Below are 22,718 nucleotides of genomic sequence, written 5' to 3'. Positions count from 1 at the left end.
ACATGGCCTACCAAAATATATTCCCCTGCTGCATGTCATGAGATCGGCAAAAGTTTGGATAGCTAGACTGGATTGCTTCCCGCAGCAGCAATGCCTTTTCCCCCCACACTGCCTGGCTGATAGACAGGTAGGAGATTACAGCCTCTGACTGGCAGGGGCTCAAAACTACGATATAACAACTTTTTATTCATTGGTCATTCATTGTGATATAAATGAGTGACATTTTCCCCCAAATACTCGTGGTTCTGTGCTGTTGGTATTTGGTAGCCTATAATGCCTGCAGTGCAGCGCATCAAATGAGCCGCGTCAATTAACGACGGGAGTCTGGCGCAGCAGCAGAATGATGTATTCGCGCAGATTTTCAGTCCTAAATATCAAACATGTTTGATATGATCGGGACGGCCCCGATGAGGCTTTGAGCAGATCGGGAGGCTTAAGATTGGATCTGCAAACAGCTCACACTACAAGATAATCGGTGCCGAACGTCGGGCCCGACCAAGCTTGGCAAGCTGCCAGGCCAGATTTCTCCTCCGATTCTCGGGAGGGGTGAATCGGGCATAAATCGGCCCGAAAATCCTGTAGTGTGAGCCAGCCTTAAGACCCTAAATTTAATAGTTAGGTTTTAGTGGATTTTGGTTTCCAGGGACTTTAAAGCCTCCCTCCAGTCACTTTTTCCTACAACATTGATGTTCTATGAAAACCTACATGTGCGCGTGCTGTAATGGCCGAGTTATACTCTACGTTAAAGACTGAGACGGAGACGGACAGAGCCTTCTGTCTTGTTTGGATTGTCCGTCCGCACGTACGTACAATGCTCATTAACGCGATATCTCAGGAATGCCTTGACGGAATTTCGTCACATTTGGCTCAAACGTCTACTTGGACTCAAGGATGAACTGATTAGGTTTTGGAGGTCAAAGGTCAAAGCTCAAGGTCACTGTGACATCACGGCCACCACTTTCTAGCTCGTTAACGCAATATCTCAGGAACGCCTTGACTGAATTTCATCACATTTGCCTCAAACGTCCACTTGGCCTCAAGGATGAACTGATTCGATTTTGGTGGTCAAAGTTCAAGGTCACTGTGACCTCACGAACGCCATCTTCTAGCTCGTTAACGCGATATCTCAAGAATGCCTTGACGGAATTTCGTCACACTTGGCTCAAAGTCTGGACAGACATGGATGTCGAGTGCTCACTTGTTGGCGGAGGCATATATCTAGTTACATAATTCTTTGTGTGTTAATAGAACAGATATAACCGCTTTATACTCTCTCTCTCTCTCTCTCGGCCTTCCTTCAGGAGACGATGATGGTGAGTGTTGACTTAACTCTTTTCAGATTCATATATTTTTAGTTGTGTGTTAAAGAACTGACAGCTCCACTTTCCCTCCTTTTTTCTCTCTAGCTGGAGAGGGTTTCTACAACTGGCTCGAAGGTAACCGCTCTTTTCTACTTCTTCCTCTTTTTATCATTTGTAAATAAATGTCAGTTTTTCTGCTCTCGATCCTGGATTTCTCAGTGTCGGCCATCATGGGTCCCAAATTCAAAACACAACTTTTTAGTACCTGTTTAAGTCTATGGGAGGACTGCTTAAATCCACGCCCTCTTTGAAATCTAACTACTCTTTCATTCTTTGTGTGATAAAATCCATTCCAAATTTAAACGGGCCACCACTCATAATACTTTAACACTTAAATTCAGCTTTTTATTTTATTTTATTTTTTATTTTTTATTTTTTTACTTTTTGAGAAATTGCAGTTTTAAGTTTTATACTTTTTTTCATCCTTTATAATGGGAGTCTATGGAGCTGGCTTAGAGTGCGTGATTTTGTGTTTTACAAGAGGGGAAGTGTACTTTATGCAAATTTCAGGCAGCTGGAGCAAGCATCAACAAATAGAAAAGGTCCGTTTGATCGATCATGAAACATCTCCTTTCAAATTCTGCCTGTCCGGACAGAGATGGAGGACAAACTAATTGTTGCTGTTCATAGAATCCAATCTATGATTAAAGACGAGCTGAACCCAAGTGGCGCGAGGGTCGTATCAGACTGAAAACAGATATTGCCTGAGATGAAAGAGTGTCGTGAGGCGGGCCATAGCGTGTCGATGATTTGATTTGACAGTTCTGGGCACTGGAGTTGGTGTTGGCCGATCCTGGCACGTTCCGCCCCCAAATCGAGCGTGTTCTGGCGCTACGCGAGTGGGCTCCGGGAGAACCAGGCAGCCGGCTGCTTCCGTGTGGAGCGGTGCGGACATGCCGAGGCAAGAGTGCTGCCTACATACTTATTGGCCAAGTTATTAGTTAGTTTACGGGCTAGAAATTCTGCCAGGTTACAGGCAGTAGGCGGCCATTTGCCTGCAGAATTTTCTCCTCAAAAGGAAGATTGATTGACAGCTGTCATGTCGTGATATGATTGGTTGAAATGGGGTAGACATTTGATAGTGCAGGCTGACGGCCAACTTTTTATGTGGAAAAAGTGTGAAAAACTAAAGAAATTTGATTTTTGTGATTTTTTTTGCCATACCTTAATAAATAGGTGCACTGAATACCCGTGTATGTGAAATAAAATAAAAAAGAAGTAATTTTGGCGTTCAGCTCGTCTTTAAGAATGATTTATAACAAATTAATTTAAGTTTGGCCCAGAATCACAGCACAACCCACTTTCTTTTTATAATAATAATAATAATAATAATAATCTAATAATAATCTGTCTGTCTCTTTCTCTCTCTCCGTGTCTCTCTCTCTGTCTCTCCTTTGGTCTATCTGTCTCTGTCTGTCGTCTCTCTCTCTGTCTGTCTGTCTGTCTGTCTGTCTGTCTGTCTGTCTCTCCAGGCTTGTGTCTAGAGAAGAGGGTTTTCTACCGGCTCATCTCTGGCCTCCACAGCAGCATCAACATCCACCTGTGTGCCGAGTACCTGCATGACGGTAAGACCGCACGCACGCACACACACACACACACACTATTTTCTGCATATTTTCTGTGCTGCACTCGAATCCATTTGCTTCTCCGTTTTTCATTTCACTTTATTATACCTGAAGGTAAATTGGTCTTGCAGTCAGGTGAATTCAGCTGACTGCCGTTTCAGTACAGACTCAATAGGTGTTTTCGGACTCCCCGAGAGGAACTGCCCGCGGCGCTGGGGAGCTCATCAGAGAACGACATACCTTCCCCTGTTTGCATTCGCACGGCACCACCAATAGGAACTCTGAAGTGTGACGTAAGGCGGCCGAGGGTTAGCATGCTAGTAGCTTCAGAGCAAAGTTCACGGAGAGTTCACGGAGGATTGATACTACTTTGGCTCACAATTAGCTAGCTAACGTTCGCTCACTAAAGAAATAGCAAGTTAACGTTAGTGATGACCGCCTCGGGGCATTTCAAGAAGTTCGACCAAATCAATGTACACTTATGTCTGGCCCACTAAAGGTTACTCTTGTGTTGGGAAAATACCTATCCTGAATTAGGAGCGAGAAAAGTCCCTCTAAAGTGGTGTTTTATTGTTGCCTTCAAGTGGAAGTCGCACCAAGGCACCAAGGCTAACAATTTAGCTAACGCTAGCTAGCGAGTGGCTAACTACGTCAATGAAGGAAATGCAAAAGCATGATGACAGAGGGAACAAGCACAGATGTTGTCAAGCTCACGCTGTGTGTTGCAACTGAGGGGCCAAAAATACTTAAGGTGTCTGGATAAGAGCCTTGGCTAAATGTCCCTCAATAAATGTAAAGCTGTACTGGTGTAGTACTGTGTTATGGAGTAAAATGGTGGTGTTGTTCCTGGCCTCCTCAGAGGGCTGGGGCAAGTCGGTGTGGTGCCCCAACGTGCAGGAGTTCCGTCAGCGCTTCGACCCGGCGGAGACGAAGGGCGAGGGCACGCGGCGGCTAAAGAACCTCTACTTCCTGTACCTGATCGAGCTGCGGGCGCTCTCCAAGGTGACGCCCTACTTCGAACGCGCCTTCATCAACCTGTACACCGGGAGCACCCAGGAGGACGCAGCCACCAAGGAGCTGCTGCTGCGCGTCTTCAACGAGACCAAGTAAGAAGCATTCATGAAACCAAGGCTTTGAAATTAATTTGAGAATTTAAAGTAACTAAACTAAAGTAACTGTTCAGGGGGAAGGGAACTGGTGGGAATAGCGTGATCCTCCCACGTGCTATGTCCTGCCGGTGAAGCTCCCGCTCTCAGGTGAAAAGAAGCGGCTGGCAACTGCCCATGTCTTGGAAAAGAGGAAGCATGGTGCTAGTCTACGGCTCTCCCCAGATCGGCAGAGGGTGGAGCAGCAGGGGGAAAATTGGCGAAGTACAATTGGGGAGAAAAATGGGGGAAATCAGAAAAAAATACCTAAAACCACGTAACAGTCAGACCTAAAACCATGCAAGAGCCTGACCTGCACGTAACAGCCAAACCTAAAACCACGTAAGAGCGTAAACAGCCAGAAATAAAACCACGTAACAGCCAGACCTAAAACCACCTAACAGCCTGGTCTAAAACCTCGTAACAGCCATACCTAAAACCACGTAACAGCATCGTGTAAAACCTTGTAACAGCCATACCTAAAACCACGTAACAGCCTGACCTTAAACAACGTAACAGCCTGGTCTAAAACCTCATAACAGCCAGACTTAAAACCACGTAATTGTGTATTAAATACATTTTAAAATCTTGTGTATATAATATCAATATTAAAATCAGACTGTTTGTAATAGACCATTAGCCTTTTTCACTTCCCACCCAATTTTGTGTCTAAGATGCAGGTAAAACTAACGAGGGCCCTGGCAATGGACCACCAAATCCATTCTTCTTGCACCTGTGTGTTACTTGCTGTCTTTTAGACACAAAATGGCTCAATTGGGTGGGAAGTGAAAAAGGCTCATGGTCTATTACCAATAGTCTGATTTTAATATTGATCTTGAGAACAGCAAATTTATTGTAACAGGAAATAGTTTGAGTGAGGCAGTGATGAATGCATTTAGGCTACTTGTGTCTTGTGTACATGATCTCAATATTAAAATAGTAGACCTTGAAAACAGGAAACCCAGAGATATTACTCTCGGGGTTGATGCAGGCAAACAGCACATTTTTCTCACGGGGCATGGAGTCAGAATTTCTGAGGAGAAAGATAATATTGCCTCAAATATCAGATTAAGAAGAGATGAAAAAAGTTGCAATATAAGAACAATCTAAATGTGTTAGTTTTGCTAAAAAGTTTTGATGGAGCAAAGATTAATGAAAATATTGTTAATTTACCGTTTTTCTTTTTCACTTGAAACCATGTTGGCAGCGCGCGCGCCGCGGAGCTTTTCATGCAGGCGAGGCCAACTTGTCAAGGAAGCGCAGCTGGAAAAATAAATCCTCGTCCCATTGGCTCACGTGAGCATGGGCGCCTGGGCAATCCCGGCGCTTGACTGCTGCGTAGGTGGGCACAGGGCGTGGTTTTTCCGGAGCTGCGGTGGGTTCCATAATAACGCGTCTGGGACACTTCTAGCGCCAAACTGGTGTCGGAAACCCTGGCCAGTGATTGGTTCCCCTGAAATTCTGGGGGCACCAATCGGTAAAGACTTAAGCGCTGAGGCGCGCCAACCCAACCTGACTCTTTTGACTTTTGAAAATGAACCACTCTCTCATTGGTGCTACGACCTGTCAGTCATTAAATTCCGACCCCCTAGACCCCCTAGACCACCCCTCAAAACAGCAGGTGTGGCTGTGAAGTGGCACAGACTATTATGTTCATGTAGTATGCGGAGGCTACATGATCTGTAACGTTATGTGTGTTAAGGTTCTGGGGCTGGTTGCACAAAGCACCTTAAGTTAAGATTTTCCTTAGAGTCTGAGTTAAGGTGTCCATAAAATAGAATCGGCTGCACAAAAGACCCTTAAATCTTGTGCTCACGTTTTCCTTAAAATGTTTAACTTTAAGGAAAGGGTGTTTTGTGCAACCGATTTTATTTTATGGACAACTTAACTTAAGGTGCTTTGTGCAACCGGCTCCTGCTTTCTTGGCCATGTCTTTCTTGTCAAATCTCTTTTGCAGTCTGGGACATAGCGTACCGCAGGGATGAAAATAAATCACAGTCATGCTGGTTCCTAAGGGGAAAAGTCAATTACATTTTTGTATGGGGATTTTGGTTAAATGCAAGAAATAAGGTCTGTGGTTAACAAAAGTTTATGAAACAGTGAAGCTTGTGTTCAGCAGGATAATCTTCACAAACGAGGACCACTTTGATGACTTTTGAAGCGTTTTCTTAAAATTGTGTTGTTGAAAAGACTCATTTACACACTGTTTTAACGCCATTTCAAAGGATGAAACTAACAGTGTCACTTGTCTTGCAGAGCTTTCCCAATGCACTTTGACGAGAAGTCCATGTTCGCCGGCCACAAGCTGGAAGCCAAATCTTTAAAGGTGAACACACAGCAGAGTGTCGTGTGACATGTGTTTGCAGGAGGCAGCAGGGTTGATTTGTTTCTGTGTGTGGTTTGTAGTGGAGGGGTGGAGCAGGTGTCTGTCTGTTCTCTGTGCCTGAGCAGTGAAGCAGACGAGCTTTATTTTCATCAGCTTCACATGCTTTCACTGTGTGTGTGTGTGTGTGTGTGTGTGTGTGTGTGTGTGTGTGCTGCCTGCATGACAAAAGCACACTAAGCCTGTTCCATAATCCTCTCATTAACCAGGGCTGCCTGTAAAACTGGCTCTGTGTGTGTGTGTGTGTGTGTGTGTGTGTGTGTGTGTGTGTGTGTGTGTGTGTGTGTGTGTGTGTGTGATGATGCTGTCACAATGTCCGACTCTCTGAAAAACGCTTCAAATACAATAGAAGCGTGGCAGGAAACAGGAAGTGTATGGAAGTTGATGTATTTCTGTCATTTAAACAGCAGCACACTATAGATGAGACAATGTACTGTAAAATATATTGACATTCAATGCAGCGCAAGACAAAAATGTGACAGTCTGTATATGGTGTGTCAGGAACATGAATGGTGATATCAGCTCCATGTTATGCTGTCAGGAACATGAATGGTGATATCAGCTACATGTTATTCTGCTGTCAGGAACATGAATGGTGATATCAGCTCCATGTTATTCTGCTGTCAGGAACATGAATGGTGATATCAGCTCCATGTTATTCTGCTGTCAGGAACATGAATGGTGATATCAGCTTCATGTTATTCTGCTGTCAGGAACATGAATGGTGATATCAGCTCCATGTTATTCTGCTGTCAGGAACATGAATGGTGATATCAGCTTCATGTTATTCTGCTGTCAGGAACATGAATGGTGATATCAGCTCCATGTTATTCTGCTGTCAGGAACATGAATGGTGATATCAGCTTCATGTTATTCTGTCAGGAACATGAATGGTGATATCAGCTACATGTTATTCTGTCAGGAACATGAATGGTGATATCAGCTCCATGTTATTAATGTTATTAATGACATTTTTAAATTGACCCATGGTCACCTATGATCATGAAAGTTGGCTCATGACCGAAAGAACAAGATTGTGGATACAAGCAGATGAAATGGGTTTTGTCAGGAGGGTGGAGGCATCTCCCTTAGGCATAAGGGGAGAAGCTCAGTCATATGTGAGGGACTCGGAGTAGAGCAGCTGCTGCTTTGTTTAAAAAGGAGCCAGTTGAGGTGTTTCCGGCATCTGGTAAGGAGGATGCCACCTGGTCGCCTCCCTAGGGAGGTGTTCCAGGCACGTCCAGCTGGGAGGAGACAACGGGGCAGACCGAGGGCTAGGTGGAGAGATCTCCATGTTGGCCTGGGAACGCCTCGGGAACCCCCAGTCAGAGCTGGCTAGGGAAAGGAAAGTTTGGGGTTCCCTGCTGGAAGTGCTACATCCGCGAACCAACGCCGGATAAACGGTTGAAGATGATGATTATGTTTACATTCATGATCCCATTCCCACACCCAGAAGTCTCAACCTTTCAGACAATATGAAAAAGTCCTAAACATAATTTAGCAACTGAAAGCCAGCAGGTATGAATGAGCTATGCCTGTACTCAGTATGAGGGTTAGGGAATATATTATCTGAACTTATCTCCAGTCTCCACAGTGAACACAAAGTTCTGACCATCCTCGTTTCGTTTCGTTTCTTCTCTCCCAGGAGGAATTCCGCCTCCATTTTAAAAACATCTCTCGGATCATGGACTGTGTCGGCTGCTCGAAGTGTCGGGTCTGGGGAAAACTGCAGGTAGGACATGTTTGTCTCTTATTATACTTTGGGCTGTGTGTGTGTTTGCTCTAATGGGTTTTAGCAAAATATCTGTACATTTGAATTGATATTCCAACTACTCTGTTTCAAGTACATGAAATCGGTTGGACACACAATGATCATAAGTTTATTTGCATAAAATCTGCTGCTTGGTCTGATGTAATTCTGTTCATGATGATAGTTTAACTCTGCATTTCAGAATAGTCTGGTAGTTTGGAAAACACACACACACACACACACACACACACACACACACACACACACACACACACACACTTCTAAGCAGTGACAGCTGGGCAATTGAGGTCCTTAACTACATTTAAGTTTTTCAAATATTTTAATTAATTTGAATTCTATTCCATATTACAGGGCTCGGCAGTATGCAAAATGCTTCTGCACACAGTCATATTTGAACATTGTTGCCCCATCTAGTGGCAGCAAATGGTACAATTGAGAGAAAATGAGAGGGGAGCCAGATAAAAGGGGCAGAAAACTATTCGTATATTCTGTATTTTGAAAGAAACATGAGGTGAATTTGTCCATTTAAAGAACCCTGAGAAGAAAAAAATGCCCAGAACAGTTGGTGGTAGAATATGTTTGGAGAATGAAGTAGCTGCAGATGTGTTAAACAAGATCACTGAGATGTTGATCTGACGTGTGTGTGACTGTGTTGTTGTCAGACTGAGGGCCTGGGCACGGCTCTGAAGATCCTGTTCTCTGAGAAGGAGATCAAGAACCTCCCTGAACACAGTCCCTCCAAAGGCTTCCAGCTGACCCGACAGGAGATTGTGGCCTTACTCAACGGCTTTAGCAGGTAGGGTCAACCTTTCTGAACACACTGCACACACTTGCTTTCACAGTTTTTCTCTGACGCTGTGTCGGAGAGGAGCAAAGACTAGACGACTGCCTTAAGCCTGGTACACACATAAAGATTTTCTAAATCTTAACAGATTTTTTATCTGTGAGAGACCCCACACATGAAGATAAAAGAATCATGGATTGAACAGTTTTGATCGTATTGTGTGTGGTGTGCTCCGATATTCCCAATGCAGCACACCACATACATAAATATCTGTCCTACGACAGTCTAGAGTCTCGTCCCCCAAGCCAGAAATCTTGCGTGATCAAACGTGATCTAACGTAGTACCCTGACTGACCTGTAGGAGGCAGCCATGTGCAACAGGGCATATAAACGCCCGGAGAACGAAAAGAAGAAGACGCCTTAAACCAAACAGAAGAAGAAGAACGAGTGTAAACAAACATGGAAGAGGACATGCAGGAAGAGTGTATGATGGTGGTTTTGGGTCTAATTTTAACTGAAAAATCCCAAAGTAGAAGAAAGGAAAAACTATGGACAAAATGGTGGAGACTGCGTGAACATGGACTTGTATATGTTACTGTGCGAGCTGGAGGTGAGTTGTTCTCAAATGGCTAATGGCTGATGTTATTAGCCTATTAACGCAATAAACGTTAAATAGACTCAGGAGTTGTCGGCTTTCCCCACACACAAGAGGACTTTTGATCGTAAATATTGAACAGGTTTAATATTTACGATCGTCTGCCCTGATCATTTTCCGAGCAGATGGTGGGGAGAAATGGACTCTTAACACACCTCACACCACAAGATCATCTTGTAGGATCATCTTTAGAGCCATCAGATAATCGGGCGTTTGCTGTCCTTGGTCGGAAGGGGGAAAATTGGGCCAAAATTAGCCAGATTATCTTTATGTGTGTACCGAGCTTTGCGGGCACGGTGGTGCAGTGGTAGTGCAGTGGTAGCGCTGTTGCCTCACAGCAAGAAAGTCATGGGTTCAATTCCCTCCTGGGACGCTGTGGCACTGAATGTGTGTGCCCACTCCCCCCCATGTCGGAGCTATCTAGTGTATTAATTATCTTTGCTTCACTTAATCTGACTTAATTTCAACGCATCGATGCACATTATGCAAATCGACGCAACTATGTAGTTGATGACGTCGACGCATCGGGACAGCCCTACCGCACAGCTCGTCTTGGGAGAGCTGCACAAGAAACCCAGGATGGCGATGGCCACACTAGGCTTCAAAACAGGATTAAAAAAAAACGAGTGACGCTGTCCATATTTTTTAGACGGTCGATGTGCGATTTCCCACCGTAGCATCCTTAGAACTCACGCACTTGACGATCAGTCAGATTTAGACTACACAATATGAGGAAAATCTGCATATTAGCTATACAGTTCCTATGTCTTTCTGCTGTAAATACTGCTAACATAGACCCCAATCCATTTGTCTATAGCCTATGCCAGGGATACTCAACTTGCTTTGGCTGGGGGGCCACTTTTGCAAAATGACAAGAGGCCAGGGGCCAGTTAATAAATGGACATTAATCATTATCCTCATTATCATTAATAATATTCATCTTTATGTCGCAGATTGTAGGTTTTTGGGTTAGGGTTAGTAGATTGTAGGTTTTTGGGTTAGGGTTAGGGTTAGCAGATTGTAGGTTTTTGGGTTAGGGTTAGCAGATTGTGATTTTTGAATGGGTTTTTGCCGCGATGCTTCAAATACGGTCTCTGGGCAACGCAAGATTAATCAAACGCGAACCAGAGTTCAGTCGGATAATCTTCACACATGAGGACCACTTTCATGAGTTTTGTAGCGTAAAGGCGAGCCCTAGAAGTAAAAAGCTCGAGCTAAGCTAATCCAGAACTACACACTGTCGCATAGGCTTCCACGTCACGTCAGCACTCAACCTGGACTGTTGTTGATGTGTGCACTGATTACCCCGGGCTGAACGGGGCTGAACCAGGTGAGGGAAAGAGAATTTCCGTGTTCGTCCTTTGAAGTGGTGACGTTATTGACGTATATATCCTCATCGACTCAACAGTGTAGTCTCATTTAGCCGTTTGCTAGCTAGCCGCCCTTTTAACGGCACGTAAAAGCTTCAAAACTCGTAAAAGTGGTCCTCGTGTGTGAAGATGATATTACTAAACACTGGTTTGCGTTTGATTAAGCTTGCGTTGCCCAGAGAGATTATTAGAAGCATCGCGCCAAAAACCCATTCAAAACTCCCATAGGCGAAAACAGTGAAGAACCAGGACTGTTAGCATCGATGATTTCCGGACTCGTTTCTGCGGCTCTCTATATAGTCACGTTATAAACAACTAACCAACGCCTCGGGTCCGTATGGAAACAGTGTTACTCAAAATGGTTAAAAGTTAAATCAATTTGGTCATTCACTGACGTTTTACTGCAATGTAAAGTAAGTAGCGTTAGCCGCTACCATTAGCCAAAGTAGCTGACTACCCATAATGCATTATGGCGATAAGAGAGACAGGGCAAATTCGGAAACTCCCCCGGCAGCCGCTAGGGGCAGCCGCCCCCTTCCTCGTCCTTTCGTGTAGCATTAATCCATTCAACCAATCAAACGAAATCAAACAATATCCCGAAGTGAGCTTCATTTTGCTGTGTCAAAGTCAATGAGCTCCGTTGGTCCATTATATATATGTCAATGGGTTAGGGTTAGCAGATTGTAGGTTTTTGGGTTAGCGTTAGCAGATTGTAGGTTTTTGGGTTAGGGTTGCGGTTGCGGTTAGCAGATTTTGGGTTAGGGTTAGCAGATTAAGTTAATCAAATGTCTCTGAACTGACCGGTCAATTGGGAGACTTTGTGCACACAGGATAGCTAGTTAAGTGCATATAAGTGCCTGGGAGCTCAGTCAAACTTCATTATTTTAATGTTAGTTTTCATGGTGAATTACTGTACGCTCTGTGAGCGACTCAAGCTGAAGCTGAAACTACACACAGCCTGTTTGGGCTTTGGAGGAGGGGCAGAGTGCACCGCTGCAAGGGAAAGGGGTGCGCTGGATTTACAACACGATACAAAACCATCACATTCTGAGTGTGAATGCAGGGTGCGTGTAAATAAAAATGATTTTTGTTATTCATTGCGTTTCAGGCAGTCTGCAGGGTGTTTTATTGCAATATGTTCATATTGCGATGGCGATGAAAATACGATTCATCGTGCAGCCCTAGTTCACACGATGATCGTATCGCAACTATCAGTTATTTCTGTATACTTTAAATGTGACAGTTGTTTTGTTACATGTTTCTCTCTTTCTCTCCCATCCTCCCACCCTCTCTCTCTCCCTCCTCTCTCTCCCTCAGGTTGTCCACCAGCATACAGCAGCTGCACACATTCCGCTCTCTGTTGAAGGAGAAGAGGTAACAGCCGCTCCTCCCGGCCAGCAGGTGGCACCAGCCCACAGGGAACTGCAATAGTCTTATCCTAGCCCAGAATAAGGCCTTCTTCAGGGACATCTGGCTCAACACTGAACCCACCCACCCAGTTAAACCTCTGTTTTCCTGTAACACCACCCCTGCTTTTTTGAAAGGCCTCAAAGATCTTGAGCGCTAACTTTCAGCCTATTGCTTTTGTCAAATGGACTTAAAGTCATGAATCATCCAGAGACACCCCCCCTGCCCCGCCCATACTCTCTCTCGCTCTCTCTCTCTCTCTCTCTCTCTCTCTCTCTCTCTTTTTGTCAAAATGGTCAGCAGGTGACTAAACCAAAACTCTTTTGACCACAACATTTTTGATTCCTTTGTTTTGGCACCTTTAAAAAGAATCTCAACATCATATTTTTGTTTATATCTTTGGTTTGAGTCTCAAGAAGCGGACATGGAGAAGTTCCAGGTTGACTGAATGTGTTGGTGACTTTCTAACCGTATGGATGTTGCTGATGGAAGTGACCAAAGCCCTCAGTGACTGGATGGACTGATGCTAGCCTGCTAACAGATTAGCATGTCCTGTATCATGTGTTCAGATCCTGGATCCGGAGGACGGGCAGTTTGTAAAGGAGCAGGGCATAAAGGAAACCAACGTGTTTGAGGTAAAGCAGATGGGGGAAACTCCACTGTTCAAGTCTAAATGTTCCTGTCTTCTCTGACCACAGCCTCTACATGCGTCACATTGGATTTGACCGCTTGTGAGGAGCAGATTTGGATGGATCAGGACTTGTAAGAACTCTTTGCCCAGGCAGAACCCGGCCGTTAGCAGAGGAGTCTGGACGGGGCTAGTTTGCTCAGACTGCCGTCTGCTGTGTGAACCGCGCAGGTGCAGGACTCTGCTGCGTGTCGTGCGCTTTTCTTCTGTTTTCTTAGGCTGAGTGTCCTATATATCCTTTTCCTCTGAGCACCTTCCTCAGTAAAAGCAACTAGCAACTAGCGTGCCTCGCACGCTTCACGCGCTCGTGCACGCAGCTAGCAAGCTTCGCTCATCATGCGCAGTTGAGCAATTGTGCTCTGCGAGACCGGGCCGCCTTATTATAGTAGTTAGATGGAGCGCTTTGAAAGCTGAGAAATGTTCAACTTGTAATGTTACAAAAAAAAAAAAAAAGCATTGGGTGACATGAACCAATCACAGAGACACTGGCTGTTTCCCATAGCAACAACAAACAACAAATATGAAGAGAGTGAAAGTGGCGGTGGAGAAATGCGATGTTGTAATCAGTGACTTTACGTTAATTTAACAGCGATCATAAAGGCAGTTTGGATACCCGACATGTATTGAAAATATCTGGCAAGCCTTTGCTTGTTCAACAATATTGTATTGTCTGCTACAAGAGCTAACAAGCTGAGTGCTAAGCTAGCAGCTGCTAAGCTAATGTTGTGACGTTGTAATCCGCTTTTTATCTCTCCTCACAAAAACTGCTCCAGGCAACACACACACACACACACACAAACACACACACACACACACACACACACGCACACGCACGCACGCGCGCTATAGAGCGCCGCAGGAATGAGTCCGGAAGTATACTTCCGGGTTCGTAAGTGAAAAAGTGAATGGGGGTTTTAGAATGAGGATTTCACTTCAATGCATTTGGTCTGTGGTTAACAAAAGTTTATGGGAGCGCAAATTTGGTTTCAGCAGGATAATCTTCACAAACATGAATATCTTTTATGACTTTTGGAACGTAAATGCGTTTTTTCAAACACGATTTTTAGGAAACGCTTCAAAAGGCATGAAAATGCTTAACGTTTGTGAAGATTATCCTGCTGAACCCAAAGTCACGTTCCCATAACCTTTTCTTAACCACAGACCTTATTTTATGCATTTAAGTGAAATCCCCATTCTAAAAGCCCATAGACTTTTCCACTGACAAACCAAAATGGCGACGCTTTCTGGTTAAGCCTACAAAAATGTCATCCCTGCGGTGCTCTATATAATATGGACACTCAGTCTATAGTCTGCTGTTTTCTCCCTCTGTAGGGAGAATGATGTTTGATACCAGACCATCTGGACCAACCTGCTTCTGTTTAGCATCTCAGGCTAATCTGTCAGTAAGCTACATTGTGTGTGTGTGTGTGTGTGTGTGTGTGTGTGTGTGTGTGTGTGTGTGTGTGTGTGTGTGTATCAGCAGTTTCAGCTATTGAAAGTGGACTATAATAGATTCCATATTTAGCTTAATAGCAGCAGTTTGCATTTCCCTCTTCTGTGTTTGTGTGTGAGAATCTGAGAGTCTGTCTGTCTGCCTCTCTAGTTGCTGCTGTTTGTTTGCAAAAACGCCACTCAGTTTTTGTTATTATTTTAGTTATTTTAGCTTTTGGCCATTTTGTCTTAAAGCATCAAATTAATCAGACCAGATTAGTTGAAACGTGATAACTTGGAGCCATTGGGTTCCCTTGAAAGTAATTGTTGCCTCAGTCAGACGTCATATACATTGTGCATTTACAATCATGTTAAAGTAGGTTCCTCATATGACTGTGTGAAAGAGAGGCATAGTGGTCAGTGGACGGGTTACCTTGTGGTTAGAGAGATGCGGCTAACGTAGCTTCATTACAGACTGTACTGCTCTCTCTAGCTCCGTTAGCGACGAGGCTAACGTAGCTTCATCAGACTGTACTGCTCTCTCTAGCTCCGTTAGCGACGAGACTAACATAACTTCATCACAGACTGTACTTCTCTCTCTAGCTCCGTTAGCGACGAGGCTAACGTAGCTTCATCACAGACTGTACTTCTCTCTCTCGCTCCGTTAGCGATGAGGCTAACGTAGCTTCATCAGACTGTACTTCTCTCTCTAGCTCAATTAGCGACGTGGCTAACGTAGCTCTTCTCGTCGACATTAGCATGTTAGCTTGTTAGCAATCCATGGCAGCAAGGAGACAGAAGTTGCTTTGGTTCCTGCTGTAAAACCTCTCAGCTCAGTGATGTGCTGTGGGTCCTTTCATAGGCTACAGAAGCTAGTCCAATGGGTCACAGCAAGATGGCTGCCGTCCTGGAAGCTTGATCTGGTGGACAAAAAATATATATTTTTGCTGATATTTTCCAACTCTTGGCAGATTGCCACCTAATTTCAGAGAACATCAAGTCTCTCCTATTGTATAAGACATAATTATGCCTATTCTTATCGTGATGGCCCACTGGCAGATGCATACAAACGATGCTTTTCAAAATGTACACATTCACTGGGCAGAGAAATAAGAAAACTACTTCAACTTAGATTATGTAAAACATGCCATATATATATATATATATATATATATTTTTGGGTCACATTTTCTTTTCAAACAAAACTGTACGATTCATCCTACTAAACAGGCTTGGATGATGCTCTCCCTGAGACAGTTCTGACAATACAGGTAGCTTCGCACGAACCCTTGCACCGGGGACATGATGTCGAGAATCAAGTCGAGCATTGAGCATTTGTGCATAATTAAAGGGATACGCCATCTTTTTGGGAGTTTCGTCTATTTTCCATATCGCACATACATAACCTACATACGCAATACCTTTACCGTCACTCTCCATACAGGATACACGGTACAGCCGCTCAAAGTCACCTAAAACACACAGCGGAAGCGTTGTGTACAGGCAAACAAGGAAGTAACTCGGTGTGGGGATTTACTACGAAAATGATGTTTCACGTAAATGAATTATTATCTCATCGTGTGGCGAGTACCCGAGTCACAACATGTGCAGTACATAGAGAAATGTGTGTTTTTGGTGACTTTGAGCGGCTGTAGCGTTTCCTCCAATACTAAGTAACTGGACAAGTGTAGCTCACTGTATCCTGTATGGAGAGTGAGGGTAAAGAATGTGTGGGTGGGCGATATGACAAATGGCCGAAACTCCCAAAAAGTTGTCGTATCCCTTTTAAAGCATCAGTTTATCGGCCTGTCATATGGGCAGAAATGTTCCTTTCAGGCCGATGTGATATTTCATTTGAAAGCTTTTATCAGCTGATACCCATGACATGCTGACATCATCGATACTGATGAGTAATGAAACGCTGATATCATCCTGCAGCCCTTCCTATAATCTGTATCGTGATCAATAAGCAACATGAAACAAGCAAAGGACATGACCATGTCCACTGTGCAGTTTGGTGACATGCTGAACTTTAAGTTAAGTTACGTCACTTTATGTTGGAGACAATGAACGCCTCACTTTTTCTTTCTTTTTTTAATCAGTTTTTTCAGTTTTTTCCTCCCATTTTCTCCCCAATTGTGTATGCTGCTGTCCCGGTCATTGCTCCACCCCCTCTGCTGAGCTGGGGAGAGTTGTAGACTAGCACATGCTTCCTCCGATACATGTGCAGACTAGTTGCCAGCCACTTCTTTTCACCTGACAGCGAGGGGTATCACCGGCAGGACGTTAGCGAGTGCGAGGATCACGCTTATTCCCCCCAGTTCCCCTCCCCACCAAACAGGGCCCCGAGCGACCAGAGGAAGCACTAGTTGCAGTGACCAGGACTCGTACCCCATCTGCTTCCCACCCGCAGACACGGCCAAATGTGTCTGTAGGAACGTCTGACCCAGCCGGAAGTACCGCTGCCGGGAATTGAACCCGGGTCTCCGCCATGGTAGTAGTGTGCTTTTACCTCGACACTACCCAGATACCAGCTGGTCATTTTATATGGATCCCTTAATTGGTCATTCCTGTCCAGTCTCAGCTGGATATTTCTCCTGCTCGTTAGCAAAACTATTCATCTATAGGATGATGAAGTGGACCAAAGAGTTTTATGTTGCCTACGCTGTACTATTGTTTGTTTGTTTGTTTGTATGTATGTATGTGTGTGTGTGTGTTATACCCTTCCAGGAGGTGTTTATCTTTTGATTTTAATTATTCTTTGATCATCTTGTCAGTATGCTTTGGAGTTATGATGTGGCGTTTTAGTAGACGAGCTTGACATTTTGCTGCTTCTGCACAGAGCAGACACCATGCACTAGATACGCTTTGAGCATAGAAAAGATAGACATTTGGGTTACACTCATATATCGCTCAGATGAACGAATGAATGAATTCATTTATTTGACAAGTAAAAAAAAAACACAATACACCAACAAGCATACAGCATCAAATAATTTGTCAGGATATCACAATAAAGTCGCCAAACTTATTTCCATTGTGGTCCTGAAGATGTGGGCCTTCTAACACATATAGGATATCAGCTTGAGATAGAAAGAGTGTGTTTGTGTGTGCATGAGGCTAAGTGTGTGTGTGGCAGGTTTCTGTTTGCGTAATGCAAGTTAGAACACAAAACAGTGTTTGTGCGTGTGCTTTTCATCTACGTGAGAAAGAAAGTGTGAAGTGTGTGAGATTGGCCATGTGCACGCGTGTCCTCTGAGCCTGCAGGCTGACAGCACATGTGATTGGCTGTGTGCACGCGTGTCCTCTGAGCCTGCAGGCTGACAGCACATGTGATTGGCTGTGTGCAGTGCACGCGTGTCCTCTGAGCCTGCAGGCTGACAGCACATGTGATTGGCTGTGTACACGCGTGTCCTCTGAGCCTACATGCTGACAGCACATGTGATTGGCTGTGTGCACGCGTGTCCTCTGAGCCTGCAGGCTGACAGCACATCCATGGTCGGCCTTAAACTTGGAAAAAAAAAATCAATTCTCCGCTCTTCAGCTTCACATCAACCTGTACAAAGACGAAAGTTTATTTCTTTTTTCTTTCAAATCTATATGGATATTATATGGTTGCACCCATACTGATGTGTGTTACTTGTTGAGTATATTTATTTGAACAGAGTAATAAATATTTCTGGACATCACTTAACTGCGTCTGGTCTGGTTATTTCTACTGGTCAACGAATTTCTGCACGGGTCTGGAGCAAACTGATGTTTCTAGCTGGCAGTGTTGCTGATACTGTAACAAAGAAAGTACACTGTAGCTATTGGTCATTCAGAAAATGACTAGAAGTGGCTAGATGACACCATGTGATAATTTGCATATGGATATATAAGCTACAGTCCCGTGGTCAGCGGAGGGAGGGGGGTATTTTTATACTTTATTATCCATTTGTGGAAATATATCCTCCGCATTTGACCCATCCTATACTACTGTAGGTAGGCTGTTGGGGGCGCCAGAGGGGGAAATAATCAATTCAGATAAGAATCTAAATCCATTCTCAACTTCCTTCTTTTATTTTTATGCAGGAGCATTTTTATTTTTTGCATTACTTTAACTTATTTTTCTTGAAGTCACCGAGAACAGAAATACTGAGAAGTATTTATTTGTGCAACAAGTTTAGCATGAATAATAATGTTACCTTTTGTCTTAGGTTAGCCTTTCTGTGTGTGTGTGTGTGTGTGTGTGTGTGTGTGAGTGATCTGCAATTAGGCCCCGCCCCTTTTATAGCATCTCAGCCACTCTCAGCCGTACAAATGACTTAGGAAATTTGGTGACTGGTGGTTTCGTTTCATTCCAGGGTGTTCGTATCTTGAACATATTTAAAGTTATGGTCACGTGTTTCTAGAACATTCCTAAAATGCTGAATTGTTTATTTTTTTTATAACAATTGCGAAATGGTTTCACTTTCAAAAGCTCAACACAAGTCTAAATGACTCCGAGCCGGTCCGCCCTATAGGCTCACTACGCAACTAGCGGAAGGCCCCCAACACTGTCAAAGGCCCCGCAAATTGCACAAAAGCACTTACATTGCTAAGGAGTGACAACTAATACCTCGATCATTGCAACACACCGCATAGCAAACCTGACATTTTGACCAGGAGAAGACACCTCTGATTGGCTGTCACGGTTCTGTGCTGTTGTGCCATTGGCCAAAGCAATGTCAATAAGCAAATGTGTCAATTCTTGCCTCCAACACTCTTTGGCCGCTCTTGCTCCTCTCTGCCTGCCCCATGTGTTTAGCGTGCATCAATGTAAACAGCACTACAAGTCAAGTTTACTGGCTGACTGCTGAAAGAGGAAGCAGATTTATCTCCCTGGCAATGAAAAAAAGAAGAAAACGTGAAAGTGAACTGCGACAACAGCAGTCAGGTACCCGAAACGTGTTCACTCAGTCACCTTGGTATGCTGAATGCGTTAGAGGGTGTAACTTTGGCGCTCTATACACATAGGAGATGCCCCCATCCATTCAGAGCAGAGGACATTGACGCTATCGGACTGAGCACCTTGAAGTGATTACAAGCTAATCAGTCAGGAAAAAGCATTGAAACACGCCTAATAAATTACAAAATAGACAATGATACATACATGCATCTAAATAAGCTCCACACTTCAAATAAGTTATGACAAGTTCAAATATAGCAAAACAGAAATTTATATAAAATAATGAATGAAAAGAAACTGAATCAAGTGTTGTCAAATATTGAGTTAGCTGATTCTCTATAAAGGTCATGAAACAAACAAAACATGTTTAGAAAAGCATTGACTAAACATGAGTAAATTCACATCCATTAAACAATAAAAAGTATTAGGAACCACAAGTGTACTCGGAGAGTGCAGACCTCTTCTAAGGCCAATTTGCATATCATAGTAGACTAACCTCGCGTCACCAGGCTCAGACGGGAGAGAGCCTGGTATGCGTTACTGAGGCAGGAAGACAGAAGAAGACCCGGACCCGTCTTCCGGTGCTGCAGTGTTTTCGGCACAGCAGTCTTCCGCCCATAGCCGGAAAACTCGGAGCGAGGTTTTTCCATCCAGGCTAATAGTAGACTGAAGTCTACTATGATATGCGGATTTTGTGAGTCAGATCAGAACCCTGACCCACCCACATTCTCCTAGCCACTCCCCCTGCCCACCCCTCAAATCCCAACTCTCTCAGACCTTCCTATCCCTAGCTACGGCTGCTTTTCCCTAGCCCCGCCCCTTTATTTACCACGCCCTCTCCCACCACTCCGATACACCTAGCCACTCCCCCTACCCACCCTTCAAACCCTGACTCTCGAAGACCTTTCTATCCCTATGGCCCCTCTTCCCTGGTCCTGCCCCCTTTCCTGACCACGCCCCCTCAGATACACCTAGCCATTCCCCCTACCCACCCTTCAAGCCCTGATTATTTTTTATTTATTTTTTACAAGGCAGACGTTTTTGGTTAGGTCCAGAACAACCCAGGACATGGCGCTAATGGCGTTAGCATTGTCCATCCACATACTGTTTAACATTAGCATTTGAGCTAACGCTATTGTAACAAACACATTGCACATACAACATTACTAAATCTGATGAATATCACATATTTGGGTGATGTACACCATCAAATTGCTATAGCGGGCTGTTTCAAAGCTAGAGCAAAGTTTCTGGTGTCATCTGAATGGAAGAATTACAGCATTTTAATATGAAAAATATAAATGTTGGTATAATCTTGGATTACCAGTCCTTTTCATCAAATGAGTAGCTATAATTGGGAGTGATGGTGTTACAGTAGGCTACTGGTGGAAGTGCACGGTCACAATCTGGCCCTCTGGTAGTGAGGCGTGTGGCCCTCTCTATCATCAAAGTTGTCCGTCCGCTCTACGACCTTCCTATCCCTAGTTACAACCTTCCACCAAGTTTCCTGAAAATAGACCCAGTTGTTTTTCTATAATCCTGACAACAAACAGACAGACAAACAGTCGGGATCAAAAACATAACCTCCTTGGCCGAGGTAAAAACAGGGGAACGGCTTATTAAACCATGTAGACCAGTGCTGACCAATTTGGGGCCCGCAGGCCAAGTTTGCTCTGTTTGTTTTGGCCCGCCACGGATTTGGGATCCCCCCCCCCCCCCCCCCTATATCTGCACTGATTGCAAAGGGTGGACGAGATTTTTCATGTGGTGACTTTGTGAAACAGTGTCTGAATGTGGCTGTGGATACTGTGTTCACTCCTGAGATTGCATCCCTGCAAATTGTCATGGCAAATTGTTTACAAAAGATGGACAATAAAGCTGATTTTCAAAGTACCTTGAGGATTTTTCAAGTTGTGAATTAAGTCAAATTTCTCTCTTGATTACAAAGGTGGAAAATACAACTGTTTTTAACTGGGTGTTTACTGATTAAATGTTTAAGCTCCCCACAAATGCAGATGTTTTTTTTTATATATATAACCAATTGCAAATTATTACAATTACCAAACAGATAAAAAGTAGATTATTATATTGAAATGTTATTTTACATTTAGAATGTTAATTTTCTATAAAACACAATACATTTTAATGTAATTCCACAACGTTTATTTTTGGCCCTCGGCCCTCCACCCAGATTGAGTTTTGGCCCTTCATGGGAAAGAATTTGGGCACCCCTGATGTAGACTAAAACATTTGAAAATGATGCTTCAAAGTATTAGAATGAAACAAATTTAGTCAAAGGCATGGCAGGCCAATGAAGACTTATAATTGTAAACCCTCAGCTCCAGAATGAACCATTTTCTTTTTAGTAGCAGATCATGGTCTGAAACTGGGGAACCCGTTCAGTGCCACAGAAGCAGAGGGAGGCCACGTCATGCTTCTTTGTCATGCTTCTTTGTTCTGACGGCAGATTGCCTGGTTTCTGACCATTATCATAACATGTGATATCATGATCACGTGATCAAACGTGTGATCACATGGCAAGTTCATGTGCTTTTTCTTTGTTTCTGTTTCCATCATTTTCTCCTGTAGCCTCTATGGAGTACAGCAAAATAAAAACAAAGCTTTGAGAAATAGGCCTAGCTCCCCTCCTCTCTCTGTTTATCTCTTTGTCTTTCCCTCACTCTCTCTCTGTTTCTCTTCCTTTCTCTCTCCCTCTTCCTCTCCCTGTTTATCTTCTCTCTCTCTCGCTCTCTCGCTCTCTCTCTCTCTCTCTCTCTCTCTCTCTCTCTCTCTCTCTGCGCAGATTCATTTCTTCACCAAAAGGTAACATTAGGTCAGCAGCAGCAGGAAGTGTTCTTCAGGCAAACAAACCATATTTGGACATTCAACTTCCTGCAGCACAAACTTGTTTTGCAACTAGAAAAAAGAAAAGAGTGAACTTGAGAAGAAGCCTCCCTCTGGGTTGGTTAATTTCCTTCTTTTCCTTCTTCAGTGTGACGCAGATAACTTTCCCTGGCTAAAGGTATTGTAACAACTGTTTGACAGTTTCGAGTCTGTTTTACTTTCTTGACTGTTATCAGCAGATCTTTAGTGAATGTTACTGCCTGCCTTTAGCTGTTATTTAAACTAGGACAGGGGGAAATCTACAACTCAGCTGTTAAAGGTGTGGCCTGTTTGTCTGTGATGTTTAGGCCCAAAACAGGCAGAAACAATGTGTCACTCTTCTTA

General features: G+C 43.9%; 2 protein-coding genes across 2 annotated transcripts in view; both read left to right on the top strand.

Moving 5' to 3' along the window:
* LOC310775954 (ERO1-like protein beta) overlaps positions 1-12,412 on the top strand; it is a gene marked incomplete at both ends in the record, with an annotated part of 72,609 nt that extends 60,197 nt beyond the window's left edge. The window contains 7 exons of the mRNA XM_083636076.1: positions 1,407-1,436; positions 2,834-2,926; positions 3,786-4,032; positions 6,328-6,397; positions 8,100-8,186; positions 8,888-9,021; positions 12,352-12,412. Of these exons, the coding sequence (XP_083492202.1) occupies positions 1,407-1,436; positions 2,834-2,926; positions 3,786-4,032; positions 6,328-6,397; positions 8,100-8,186; positions 8,888-9,021; positions 12,352-12,412 (722 nt within the window). The remainder of the gene's footprint in view (positions 1-1,406; positions 1,437-2,833; positions 2,927-3,785; positions 4,033-6,327; positions 6,398-8,099; positions 8,187-8,887; positions 9,022-12,351) is intronic.
* Positions 12,413-22,428: 10,016 nt separating this feature from the next.
* Positions 22,429-22,718, top strand: part of LOC310774396 (stonustoxin subunit beta-like) — a 10,672-nt gene continuing 10,382 nt past the window's right edge. Inside the window, exon 1 of the mRNA XM_083634464.1 lies at positions 22,429-22,512. The gene's annotated coding sequence lies outside the window, so the exon portion shown is untranslated. The remainder of the gene's footprint in view (positions 22,513-22,718) is intronic.

The sequence above is a fragment of the Poromitra crassiceps genome (genome assembly GCF_964638095.1).
Source record: "Poromitra crassiceps genome assembly, chromosome: 4".
Lineage (NCBI taxonomy): Eukaryota > Metazoa > Chordata > Actinopteri > Beryciformes > Melamphaidae > Poromitra > Poromitra crassiceps.
Note: the sequence above shows the minus strand (reverse complement) of the source record. Positions and strands in the feature narration are given on the sequence as shown.